We start from the raw sequence: 13,645 nt of genomic DNA on the forward strand, positions 1-13,645 counted from the left end.
TTTTTTTTTTTGTATTTCCAAAAGCAATTTGAGTGGTGTGTTACAGGCAGAAGAAGAAAGCTCTTCAACGCCACTGTCAATGTGTGGATCTGATGAGCCGGGTCCTTTGAGTGCATCAGTGCCACAGGACAGCCAGGGACCACAGACTGTTTCGCCATCACTATCCCCATCGGGGCCCACTACATCTGGGGTGAGAGACAGGCCCCACAGGTCCCGGAGCCCAAGGGAGAGGTGGCCTCAAGGCCGTGCTGTGACACACGAGGAGTTTTCGCAGACCGCAGACATCTGACGTGGAAGAACAGCTTCTGTCCATCTTACAGGAGCCGCTTCCCAGACCGGAATCTGAGCTTGATGAAAGTGAGCCTGGTTCCACTCCTCCATAGACTTGACCACAACAGGAGGCAGCAGGCCAAAATTGGTATTTCGAACCTGCTGCAACACATCGAGCGCAGCACAGCCTCAAGGCAAGAACCGGCAGCACATTCAAGTGTATTTTAAGGCCCGGACACATAGAGCCGATAATCGTCCGTCCAAGGGCCGTTGGCCTTCATTTTGGCCGATTTGACATGTATAATCGGCGGGGCGGGCACTGCCGGCAGTCGGACTCAAATGACCCATCTGATTGGTAGAGTGATAACCCGGAAATGGGGAGCGGAATGAGCGTGACTAGAGTCTCTCAAAATCTGATGAAAATCTTTTAAACTGACATTTGTTGATCTGAAATGAAGACAGATTCAGCAACTGCACGGCCTATTTCTCGCTTAAAATGTTTTCAGAAACACGTTTCGGTGAACTATTTTAGCACAATATGAGATCCGATTCTGAACAAGCCGCCTGTCTTTGAATTTCCGGAGAAAACCGACCCACGTGAAGCGTCGCCAATTAGCTGCCGGTTTTCATTTTTTGGGCAACAATACAGATTAGCGCTGCCTGCTGTTATGACGTATTACGTCTCGTCTCTTCGGTGTGTTCTGAGGCATTTGTTTGACCACCTCGGGGAGACCGATCAGTCCATCTGCCTTTTCTGCCAACGGTTGGCCGTCTGGTTGGTGTAAACAGCTTTATACACACCCTCCCCCTATGTTCCACACCCCCACTGCAACTTTTCCTAAGACAGGTACTTTCAGGCCATTAACCCAACCCCCCACCAATAAACCCAATCGGACCATTCACACAGATGCTGGCCTCTGATCAGGATACACAGTGGGGGTAGGGCAGCACCCCCTACACAAACTTTCAATCATGTCACCTAATGCTGTAAATAGTTGTTTTGCTGTGTTTTTTTTAATTTATATTTCTGTATTTGTTTTAAAGATTACTCTTAACTTTTTTTACATTTTTTCTTTTGAGCTGCTATAGCACAGGGATTTCCCCAGTGTGGGATTAATAAAGTCTATCTTATCTTTTGTAAATCTGTTTTAACTTTGTATGTCTTGTAATTTTGAAAATAAAAGGTCAAACCTATTGTGATCAGTGTTCATTCTGTATGTAATGTTAAGCTTGCCTCAGTCCAACAGCCAGTCTCTGCTTTGGTTCTATGGCAGACCTGTAGTTGGTGTTTTATCTGGTGAGTTCAGGGCCAATGATTGAGAGAAGCTCATCCATTTTCTCTGCACTCATCCTTTAAGTAATGGTGATGGCGTTGACTGTCCAAACACAGTTCAGCCACAAGATGGTAAAAATCTCCTTGTTGAGGCCTGCGCTGGTTCAGTGGATGGACCCAGTACTGGCTCCTTCTCCTTCTACCACTCCTGTGCAGTCTTGCAAGCAGAAGTAAAAAAGCAATCGTTCTCCTAGCAATGGGCACTGAAATGCACAGAATAATTTAGTGAATTACCATAGTATTACTGGGTTAAATAAGAAACAAAACCAATCCACAGCCATTCCGCAGTTGGTGGAAATTGCCGTCTAGCCGGCCTTCTATGGGACATGGGATTGGTCATCTGTTCCAGGCAGGAACTACTGGAGTGTTGTATGGTGTTAACATTGTCGCCTGTAATGAATGTAATCTTGGCGCCAATGTTGTTAAATTCTCCCCAATTTTGGGTCGCATTACTCGTGAAACATTCCGGTTATGTAGTATTTGGTTTAAAAGCCTGTATCTGTGATTTTTGACTGTAGAAAGTGCTGCTAACGCCAGGGAAACCTCTAATTCATGGCTGCCAATGTTAATAAATTTCTTCCCAAATTCGGGTTGAACCATCACCTTATCGTGGTGGAGAGGTTTGTGTGTCTCTGTGAACCTGAGGGCTGTGTTGTCTGGAGCTTTGTGCTCCTGGTAGGGTCTCCCAAGGCAAAGTGGTCTCAGGTGAGGGGCCAGACAAAGAATGGTTCAAAAACCCCAATGAAGAAGCAAGGTAGAGATGGAGTGACCCTGCCCGGAGGAAGCCCGGGGCCCCGTCTGGAGCCAGGCCCAGACGGGCGGGCTCGTCGGCGAGCGCCTGGTGGCCGGGTTTGCCACGGAGCCCGGCCGGGCACAGCCCGAACAAGCTACGTGGCTCCCATCTCTCCAGCCCATGGGCCCACCACCTGTGGGAGGAACCGTTGGGGTCGGGTGCGATGCCACATGGGTGGCAGTGAAGGTCAGGGGCCTCTCGACGGACCAGACCCGGGCGGCAGACGCTGGCTCTGGGGACGTGGAACGTCACCTCTCTGTGGGGGAAGGAGCCGAACTGGTGCGGGAGGTGGAGCGCTACCGGTTAGATCTGGTGGGGCTTACCTCTACGCACAGTCTCGGTTCTGGAACCATACTCCTGGATAGGGGTTGGACTCTTTTCTTCTCCGGAGTTGCCCAGGGTGTGAGGCGCCGGGGGGTGTGGGGATACTCACAAGCCCCGGCTGAGCGCCGCTGTGTTGGAGTTTACCCCGTGGACGAGAGGGTCGCCTCCCCACGCCTGCGGGTTGTGGGGGGAAAACTCTGACTGTTGTTTGTGCATATGCACCAAACAGGAGTTCGGAGTATTCGGCCTTCTTGAGACCTTGACTGGAGTCCTGCATGGGGCTCCAGTGGGGGACTCCATTGTTCTGCTGGGGGACTTCAACGCATTACACGTGGGCAATGATGGAGACACCTGGAGGCGTGATTGGGAGGAACGGCCTCCCTGATCTAAACCAGAGTGGTTGTTGGACTTCTGTGCTAGTCATGGATTGTCTATAACGAACACCATGTTCGAACATAGGGATGCTCATAAGTGTACCTGGTACCAGAGCACCCTAGGCCGAAGGTCAATGATCGATTTCATAATCGTTTCATCTGATCTGAGGCCGTATGTTTTGGACACTGGGTGAAGAGAGGGGCAGAGCTGTCAACCGATCACCATCTGGTGGTGAGTTGGGTCAGGGGTGGGGAAGACTCTGGACAGACCTGGTAAGCCCAAACGTGTAGTGCGGGTAAATTGGGAACGTCTGGAGGAGGCCCCTGTCCGACAGACTTTCAACTCACACCTCCGGGCGGAGCTTTTCGTGCATCCCTGTGGAGGCTGGGGGCATTGAACCCGAGTGGACAATGTTCAAAGTTTCCATTGCTGAAGCTGCGGCGAGGAGCTGTGGTCTTAGGATCTTAGGTGCCTCAAGGGGCGGTAACCCACGAACACCGTGGTGGACACCAGTGGTCAGGGAAGCCGTCCGACTGAAGAAGGAGTCCTTCCGGGATATGTTATCTCGGAGGACTCCGGAGGCGGTTGCAGGGTACCGAGGGGCCGGGGCTGCAGCCTCTGCCGTGAAAGAGGCAAAGCAGCGGGTGTGGGAGAAGTTTGGAGAAGACATGGAGAAGGACTTTCGGTCGGCACCAAAGTGTTTCTGGAAAACTGTTCGCCACCTCAGGAGGGGGAAGGGGAACCATCCAAGCTGTGTACAGTAAGGATGGGACACTGTTGACCTCCACTGAGGAGGTAATAGGGCGGTGGAAGGAGCACTTTGAGGAACTCCTGAATCCGACTAATACGCCCTCTATGTTAGAGGCAGAGCTGGAGGATAACGGGGATTGTCGTCGATTTCCCAGGCGGAAGTCACTGATGTAGTCAAACAACTACACAGTGGCAAAGCCCGGGGATTGATGAGATCCGTCCAGAAATGCTCAAGGCTCTGGGTGTGGAGGGGCTGTCCTGGTTGACACGCCTCTTCAACATTGCGTGAAGTCTGGGACGGTGCCAAAGGAGTGGCAGACTGGGGTGGTGGTTCCTCTTTTTAAAAGGGGGACCAGAGGGTGTGTGCCAATTATAGGGGTATCACACTTCTCAGCCTCCCTGGTAAAGTCTACTCCAAGGTGCTGGAAAGGAGGGTTCGGCCGATAGTCGAACCTCGGGTTGAGGAGGAACAATGCGGATTCCGTCCTGGTCGTGGAACAACGGACCAGCTCTTCACTCTCGCAAGGATCCTGGAGGGAGCCTGGGAGTATGCCCAACCGGTCTACATGTGTTTTGTGGATTTGGAGAAGGCGTATGACCGGGTCCCCGGGAGATACTGTGGGAGGTGCTGCGGGAGTATGGGGTGAGGGGGTCTCTACTCAGGGCCATCCAATCTCTGTATGACCAAAGTGAGAGCTGTGTCCGGGTTCTCGGTAGTAAGTCGGACTCGTTTCAGGTGAGGGTTGGCCTCCGCCAGGGCTGCGCTTTGTCACCAATCCTGTTTGTAATATTTATGGACAGGATATCGAGGCGTGGTCGGGGTGGGGAGGGGTTGCAGTTTGGTGGGCTGGGGATCTCATCGCTGCTCTTTGCAGATGATGTGGTCCTGATGGCATCATCGGCCTGCGACCTTCAGCACTCACTGGATCGGTTCGCAACCGAGTGTGAAGCGGTTGGGATGAGGATCAGCACCTCTAAATCGGAGGCCATGGTTCTCAGCAGGAAACCGATGGAATGCCTTCTCCAGGTAGGGAATGAGTCCTTACCCCAAGTGAAGGAGTTCAAGTACCTTGGGGTTTTGTTCGCGAGTGAGGGGACAATGGAGCGGGAGATTGGTCGGAGAATCGGCGCAGCGGGTGCGGTATTGCATTCAATCTATCGCACCGTTGTGGACGAAAAGAGAGCTGAGCCAGAAGGCAAAGCTCTCGATCTACCGGTCAGTTTTCGTTCCTACCCTCACCTATGGTCATGAAGGCTGGGTCATGACCGAAAGAACGAGATCCAGGGTACAAGCGGCGAAAATGGGTTTCCTCAGGAGGGTGGCTGGCGTCTCCCTTAGAGATAGGGTGAGAAGCTCAGTCATCCGTGAGGAGCTCGGAGAGCCGCTGCTCCTTTGCGTCGAAAGGAGCCAGTTGAGGTGGTTCGGGCATCTGGTAAGGATGCCCCCTGGGCGCCTCCCTAGGGAGGTGTTCCAGGCACGTCCAGCTGGGAGGAGGCCTCGGGGAAGACCCAGGACTAGGTGGAGGGATTATATCTCCAACCTGGCCTGGGAACTCCGATCCCCAGTCGGAGCTGGTTAATGTTGCTCGGGAAAGGGAAGTTTGGGGTCCCCTGCTGGAGCTGCTCCCCCCGCGACCCGACACCGGATAAGCGGACGAAGATGGATGGATGGATGGATGGTTACTGCTGAAACATGTCTGATTGGGTAGTATTTGGGTCAGAAGCCTTTATGTGCAACTTTTGACATTAGAAAAGTGCTGCTACATTTGATTACAATCTAACGTTAGCCTACTGCTATCTATTAAGTATCTGCATGCTTACACCAGATAGCTGAAATCTATGCGGCCAATGGTGGTCATTTCCCCCCAATTCCAAGTTACTGCTGGGACGTCCGGTTGTGTAGCATTTGGTTTAGAAGCCTTTATTGGGGATTTTTCATGGTACAAACTCCTGCAATATACACTGTTGCATTAGCTCCAGCTGCAACGGGTGAAACAACTGCTGAGGCTAACAGAGCGGAGATTCCAGGAGATGCAGAAACGCTGGCCAATCAGAGCAGACTGGGCTTTGCCGGAGGGGGGGATGAAAGCTACAGGCACTCCTACAGAGCATCTCAGACAGAGGGTGAACACAGGAGCAGCAGCAGTCGGCAGTATGAGAAAGTGTTTTTTTTAACCTTAAGTCATGTAAGCTATCTGGACAGAAACTGTTTTGAAGCATCAAAACATTCACATTAAGTAAACCTTGTAAATAATAATCTCAGACCCTCTATGGTGAAAGTAGAGTGACAGGCGAGGGCAGACTGGCCATCGGGAGTAACAGGAGTTTTCCCGGTGGGCTGCTGTACGACTGGGCCCATAAACCACAGCCTACAGTGTTAAAATACTGTCCAGTATTTTGTTTTCTGTATAATTCAAAACTCTTAGTTTTTCCTCCCATATTCATAGCAGGAAATCTTTTTTACTTTTTATTTCACCTTTATTTTTTAACGGCAAGTCATTAAAAACACGTTCTTATTTAAAATGGTGGCCTGAAAAATCTACAGTATAGTGCTTTGAGTTTAGCTTTTCTAGGGAGGCGTGTTGTGCTCAGTATTGTATGATGCACTTCGGGGCCAGAGGTGTAGCAGATGATCTCATTATGAACCGGTGTCCTGACATGATGTGATTGAATTTAGCTAATTAGCAAAGTATTGTTAATATTAACAATAACAGCGGTTTCTTTTGTGTTTCAGCTTTTCCTTCAGATGTCCAGAAAGTGATTGTTGGTGAAGAACAGCAGCAGGAGTGGCGCTCCAGTCTGGAACAGGATGACACAAAGCCCCCCCACATTAAAGAGGAACAGGAGGAACTCTGGACCAGTCAGGAGGGAGAGCAGCTTCAAGGCCTGGAGGATGCCGATATCTCAAAGTTCCCTTTCACTCTGGTCCCTATGAAGAGTGAAGATGATGAAGAGAAAACTCAGTCCTCACATCAAAGACAAACCGAACAAATGAAAACAGCTGATGGAGAGGACAGTGGAGGAACAGAACCAGCCAGGAAGTCGGATCCAGATGCACATTTGCAACCAGATACCTGCAAGATTGGGTACTCTGCAGAACCGGAGACTGATGACTGGAAGGAGGCCAGAGTAACTCAATCAGGTTTAAACTCTCTGAATAGCAAAGTCTCTGTCTTTGATCTGAGATGTACTGGTGAGAAACCTTTTGGCTGCTCTAAATGTGGAAAAAGATTTGGCATAAATGGACATTTGAAGAGGCACATGAGGTCTCACACGGGAGAGAAACCATATAGCTGCTCCGTCTGCAAGAAATATTTTAAACAGAGTGGGCATCTACAGACACACATGAAAATCCACACAGGAGAGAAACAATTTAGCTGCTCAGTCTGTACGAAAGCTTTTACAGTGAGTGGAAATTTACATAGACACATGAGAACCCACACAGGAGAGAAACCATTTAGCTGCTCAGTCTGTAATAAAGCTTTTACAGGGAGTGGTAATTTACAGAAACACGTGAGGATCCAAACAGGAGAGAGGCCATTTAGCTGCTCAGTTTGTGCGAAAGCTTTTAGAGAGAGTGGACATTTACAGAAACACATGAGAACCCACACGGGAGAGAAACAATTTAGCCGTGTGGAGTGGAACCCCAGTCTGCAAGGTAAAAATAAATAAGTCTCTAGAAGTGATCTGACATCAGTGGGTCCTTAACTAGTCTATAATTCAATAATTAGAATTTAATGTTTGAATTTTCTTAAATGATTTTGACAGCCCATAAAAATGAATTTGGATTATGAAGGTAACGTTACTGTTGTGAAATTGCGTTATAGTCAGTGAATCATTTTATATTTATATTGGGGTTATATTGCTCATGATGTAACAGAATTATCGAAATAAAACCATCATGGAACCAATGTCCACTAATGCAAACTTTGCAACGGGGTCAGAATTAATCGCAGCACACCCAGCTTGTGTGACACAATGTGGTGTGTGGGTTAATGTATCTCCTAGATTATTTTGTGCATGTGTAAAAGAAGTTACTTCTAGAAATAATAAGTTAAAAAAGTTTCTGTTAATGGACCTTTTTCACAGCAGACATTTTGACTTGTCATAGTAGGAAAAGCACAGCTGAGATTGATAACCTTAATGATGGCTCAATTCCATCAAGTGTCCCAGTAAGCTATTTCAGTGAGTCAGCATGCACAATACCAGGACCTCTCCTAAGTGGAATGCAGCCATCATTAATGGTTTTGAATACACCTGGGCTTTTCCTACTATATGTCAACATGTCTGCTGTGCAAAAGGTCTATATTCCTTTCATTCGAATAGGGCTAAGTGCAATTTCAACGAGATCTGGCTCGAGAATGGAGCGCTTTTTGCTCTGTTAAAGCCTGTTGAAAAGAACAAATTGCAAGTACACCAAAAAAAAAAAAAAAATAAATGACGAATTGAAGAACTTTGGGTACTAGTGCAGTGCCTGTTCAGGCCAATTGCTTAACCTGTGGTATTGCTGCTTGTAGCTTTCTCCAGAACCATTGTAGCCCCAAAATAACAACAAGCAGACGAACCCGCACTTCTCCGAACTCTTAAAAAACGGACGCTTGGGCAGCGGCTGTCAGCGTCGAATACGATGCAAAAAGCACCCTTCAGCGCGTGTGTAGAACGCACCGGGCAGAGCAGCAGCTAAGCGGCGCTTTAAGATGACATAGTATTAAGAGCGACAACGGTAGCGAGTAGTATTAAAGCCCGAAATTCCTCATAGGGAGGCTGGTTAAAACTGCCCCATTTTAGCTTCACTCCTTGCAGGGATGACGGCAGACACGGGGAGATGGCTAACCAAACTGTCCATCTACCAGGATTTTATCTGTTCTCTACCGCAAAGAAATCTCACTTGCAGTTAGCGGTAATTCCACCCAACGTGCCTTCATGTACTTGGAAATGAGCTGAACGAAAGTTGTCGCTTATCTGGCGATAGCATTGTGCTTTCCTACGCTGTGACGAACCGGTAAATGTTACATTGAGTTACATTTTACTAATGTAGTGGCTTGCCCGCATGCTAGTTAGTTAGCTTGTTTGCTAGGGGGCTCTGTTGTCTCGCACCAGCCACGCAGCAGAGAGAGAGGTCTAAAGCCCGTTTTACAGTAGCCGTAGCCAAGCTGGTAAATCGTTACGCCGATCCCATGACGTCACATTTGCGCGCGCCAGCTTGCCAGCTGTTAGTAACAGTAAACTAAGGTGTCTACTTACCATTAGTAAATGCCTTGACTAACTGTTTATATAAGTCTATTTTACCATTAGTTAATGCAGTAACAAGCCTTAACTAACTATGAGCCTGTTATCAACTTTACAATAAATCTACCAAAGAGCATTAATAACTGTTTAGTTATTGCTTATTCAGTATTGTTATACATTAATTAAGTGTTAGTTAAGGTCTAACACTTTGCTTAACTAAGACTTCGCTATTATTATATACTTTGTTAGTGGTGTAGAAATCTCTATTTCAAGGCTCAAAATAGCACCACACTCCCACGGTAGCATAATGAGGGTCCCTACATGTAAACTGAAGCATTGAGAACTTTGTGAGTGTAAAGACAGTTTATTAAAAAGATAGTTAGAGAGTTAGACAGTACCATTCGCGTATACAGGCGGGCGCCATCTTGGGAAAACAGTCATGACCTGTTTACATGTAGGGACCCTCATTATGCTACTGTGAAAGTGTGGTGCTATTTTGGGCCTTCTTAGTGGTGTAGAAATAGCGATTTCTTTAAACTTTACCCGTGCCCCGATGACTGGCGTTATAAGCTAATTAGCGCTAAAAACTGGTCACATTCGATTAGCATGAAAACATATCCCAGAGAACGGTCGACTCTGTACACGTGTTATTAACCCCTAGGTTCACTATGTACCGGATTTATCCTTTATGTACCACAATTAAGACAAAGTCTACTAGCTTACCTGAAACAACTGAAGAACAAAACAAGTTGGCACCAAGCTATCTACAAGGACTGAAGCTACCAGCTTCACTCAGCCTGCAGGATTGACAATAGAATCCCAGTTCTCTCCCAGCCTGGCTTTACCACAAAGATGATATGGCGAGCTAACGAAAGGATTTCTTCCTGTAGTAATGTAACCGTCTGGGCAGGTGTTAACTGTTTAACCTCTGTTAATGTACATGTATTGACTCAATGTAATGCCATCTAGATCTATATTGTTGTAATGTTTTTTTTTGACACTAATGTTCTCAGTGGCTGTGGATTATCTTTCTCTATTTCTGTGATGGCCGCGATAGTTTTTAGGTTGCACACACTAGGGGTGGGAATCACCAGAGGCCTCACGATATCATCACGATATCTATGTCACGATACAATATTATTGCGATTTTAAACATATTGCAATATTCTGCGATACAGTATATATTGCAATGTATTACCTTTTTTCCAACTTCAAATTTTTCCCAATTGCAAATGATGTCCCCAAAGGAAAGATTTGTCAACATCTGTTTTATCTAAAAAGATAAATTTCTGTCTGTACATCTCACTTCACTTTTATTGCTGCAAAATGGGCTTGTCAAGCAGACAGACTGACCAACACATATATCATAAAAGATCAATACTTGGCATCTGTGTATCGATACAGTATTGCCACGAAAAATATCGCGATACTATGCTGTATTGATTTTTTTCCCCCACCCCTAGCGCGCAGACACACCCAGCAGCACTTTGTTGTTGCAGAGGTCACCTCCGTTTGCATTTCATCTCCATGTTTACCAAATCCCCATGCTACACAATATTCTACAAGTAGTAAATGAGAAAAATTTAACATGGACTGTTTAGCCTGCCATATTAAATTCATACAGAAACATTAACACAGACTTAAAGGGTAACTTCCGTTTTTTTCTTTTTTCAACCTGGACCCTATTTTCCGGTTTTTTTGTCGAAGTGAATGATGGGAACAACAATCTTTGACATTGGTCCAGGATTCCAAGCTACAACGTGAGTTATTGGACAATTGTGCAGCTTGTATTTACCTTCACAGAAGTGCTCGTTTTGCCACTGACAGGCTCAGATTATTATTCCAAGTGTGTGACAACATTATGGAAAGGAGGTCGACCTTTCTGTTAAAGAGTAAGATCTTTTTTTTAAATACGAAAACATCTGCGAAATTGCGTTCGCTAAACCCACCAGACTCCATGTAAATAAACAATAATTTTAGCCTCGCAAAATACACTTCATTGAAAGTCAACCGAAACAAAATAAAACTATGAAAAGCAGTTTTTGGTGGTCTTCCTACTCTTCCAACCATCACAACTCTAGTTTTGGTTGACATAAACACATAGTTTATCGATTTACATGTGAAATTATCTCTATACACACGCTAAAAGTATTGTTTATTTAAATGGAGTCTGGTGGGTTTAGCGCTAGTGACTTCAGAGCTGTTTCTGGTTAAACAGAAAGGTCTTAAAGAGGTTTTTAAAAGGTATTTCTTTAGGGATCCTTTCCATAATGTTGTCAGACCCTTAGAATAATGATCTAAGCCTTTAAGTGCAGTAGCAAAATAAAGCACTTTTTTATTTTGACACTTTTTCCTTAAGTTTTCACTTAGGTTTGTAATGCATCATCTGCACCATTTAAGGGCCCCTAAAAAATATTTCAATGACCAAAAACATAAAAGCTATCCCACAATTTATACACTTTTTGTCTGGATTCCTAGGGTCAAGACAAACCTTTTCTAACAGCTTCTTATCTAAAATAATTTTTCTGTTCTCTTAGATTCAGCGTTCTAGCGTTTTAATCTTTCAAATGCTTCATCCAATACATCAGACCTTCGTTGGTATTTTTAGGCGGAGTTGCTGCGTTGGCTCTTTTTTTCTCTTCCTTTGCCCGGGGAGGACCGGCCTGGTTCGGGCCAGAGGACGTAGAGGCACAGAAGCAGATTTTATTTTGTATATTTTAATTCATAGCTCTTTTTTTTTCCTCGCTTTTGCCCGCTTTAGGCCACCATAGCCGTAGACAGTAAAGTCCATCTATCATTCTTCACAGTAATCTAATCAATGATGTGGCTGTAAGCAGTCCAACAAAGGGCTGCTGTGAGGGACCAAACACTGAGAGACGCACAAACACACCGTGATGCGCCCAAGATTGTATTGCAATGATTTATTCCTCCACACGTAAAATACAACTAGCACTGCAGTTACAAATGTAAACTTACTTTGTAAGTCGAAATAAGTGCGTTAACAAAGTGTTCGCTCCCAGGCTCACCCCCTCTCTGTCAAAGCCCAAAAAGAACCAGGTGAACAGCTGAAGCAAACAAATATGTTATCACTTCCGCTCAAACCGCGATGAAAACGCCAACCACCTACAATGTCAGTGCACAATATAATAATTAACAATATAAATGAGGCCATACACAACACACAACGTGGCTCCTACAAATGAGGTTATTAATAATGTGAATGCCAGTGTGACGGGGGGAATATGTGATGGTTGGTGTCCGGCTGGCTGTGAGGGTCTGTTTTTTATTTTTTCCCTCTCAGTTTGTGTTGGCTCTGCCTCTCTGTCTCTCTCTGTTCCCCCCCTCCCCTCCTGCCTGCTGTGCCAGCCAGCTGATTGCGCACACCTGCTCGCCTCCTCACTACCACTCCTCCCGCCGTACACACCTGCCGGTCATCAACTTCAATCAAGCCCAGTATATCAACCCCGGTTTGACTCAACATCTTCGCTGATCGTTGCTCCGCTCTCATTGGTGACATATGCCCCAAGCTCTAAGATACTATCCTGTGTGTGTTCCTCCCTGTGCTTTTGTAACCCGTTTTTTGTCTTCTTGTTTCAGTTGCTACCCTTCCCGTCACCCAGCCTCCAGTCAGCTGGCTCCTCCATCCAGTACCTCCCTCACGGTTCCTGCACCAGCCTGCCCCAGCTCTCGCCACTCCGCGCGTCAGTGCTTCCCCTGTCGATCTCTCAGCCCCGGTCTCTCCGTGTCTCTGTTCCCGGCTCCAGCCCCCGTGTCCGTGCTCTCCTCGCTGCCATCCATTTTTCCCAATAAAGTATCTTGTGCTGAGCTCTGCGTTTGGGTCCGCTCTGTCCTAACCATAACAGGTTGGTCTCTAATCGCAAACATAACCTGCTCTAGGGCTGCTGGAATATGGAAAAAAATATAATCACGATTATTTCGGGCCAGGATTAATATCACGGTAATTAAACACAATTACTCGTTGTCTTCTGGAAGATGTTGCAATTATTGAACTTTCAAAGAAAAAAGTGTTAAATGAAGCAACAGTGAAAACACATACAACAGTGATCTTTTCTTATTTAAACTTTTCATCCAGAACACGAGAGAAAATGAGTTTACTTGCGTAATGACGTAATGAGCAAATCATTGGGAGCTGAAATTGTAATCGCGATTCCATTTCAATTAATTGCACAGCTCAGCATATATTACCATGGCGATGTAACCCGGCAACAACTGACCCACAGCAGTGATACACGCAACAGATTCCCACTCCCATCTCGCGAAATACGGACAAAATAATATATATTGTTGTATTGTCATGTGTTCATCACTAATGTTGCAGCTGGTAAAGGCGGAGCTCATTTGAATTACATTATGTGCTGCTAGGTAGTTTTAATCTATAAATATACAAAATTATTCATAAGTTGACTGTTTTGTTTTAATAATTGGAAACTGTAAAGTAACTAAAGCTGTCACATAAATGCAATGCAGTAAAAAGTACAATATTTCCATCTCGTAGACGTAATGGAGTAAAAGTAGAAAGTAGCCGGAAATGAAAATACTGAAGAACGAGT

General features: G+C 46.0%; 1 protein-coding gene across 1 annotated transcript in view; it reads left to right on the plus strand.

The window, feature by feature from the left end:
* Positions 1–10,895, plus strand: part of LOC114550702 (zinc finger protein 184-like) — a 29,327-nt gene extending 18,432 nt beyond the window's left edge. Inside the window, exons 4-5 of the mRNA XM_028571475.1 lie at positions 6,580–7,503; positions 10,782–10,895. Coding sequence (XP_028427276.1) covers positions 6,580–7,503; positions 10,782–10,807 — 950 coding nt within the window. The 3' untranslated portion in view covers positions 10,808–10,895. The remainder of the gene's footprint in view (positions 1–6,579; positions 7,504–10,781) is intronic.
* Positions 10,896–13,645: the final 2,750 nt, after the last annotated feature.

The sequence above is a fragment of the Perca flavescens genome, chromosome 24 (assembly GCF_004354835.1).
Source record: "Perca flavescens isolate YP-PL-M2 chromosome 24, PFLA_1.0, whole genome shotgun sequence".
NCBI classification, from domain to species: Eukaryota; Metazoa; Chordata; class Actinopteri; order Perciformes; family Percidae; genus Perca; species Perca flavescens.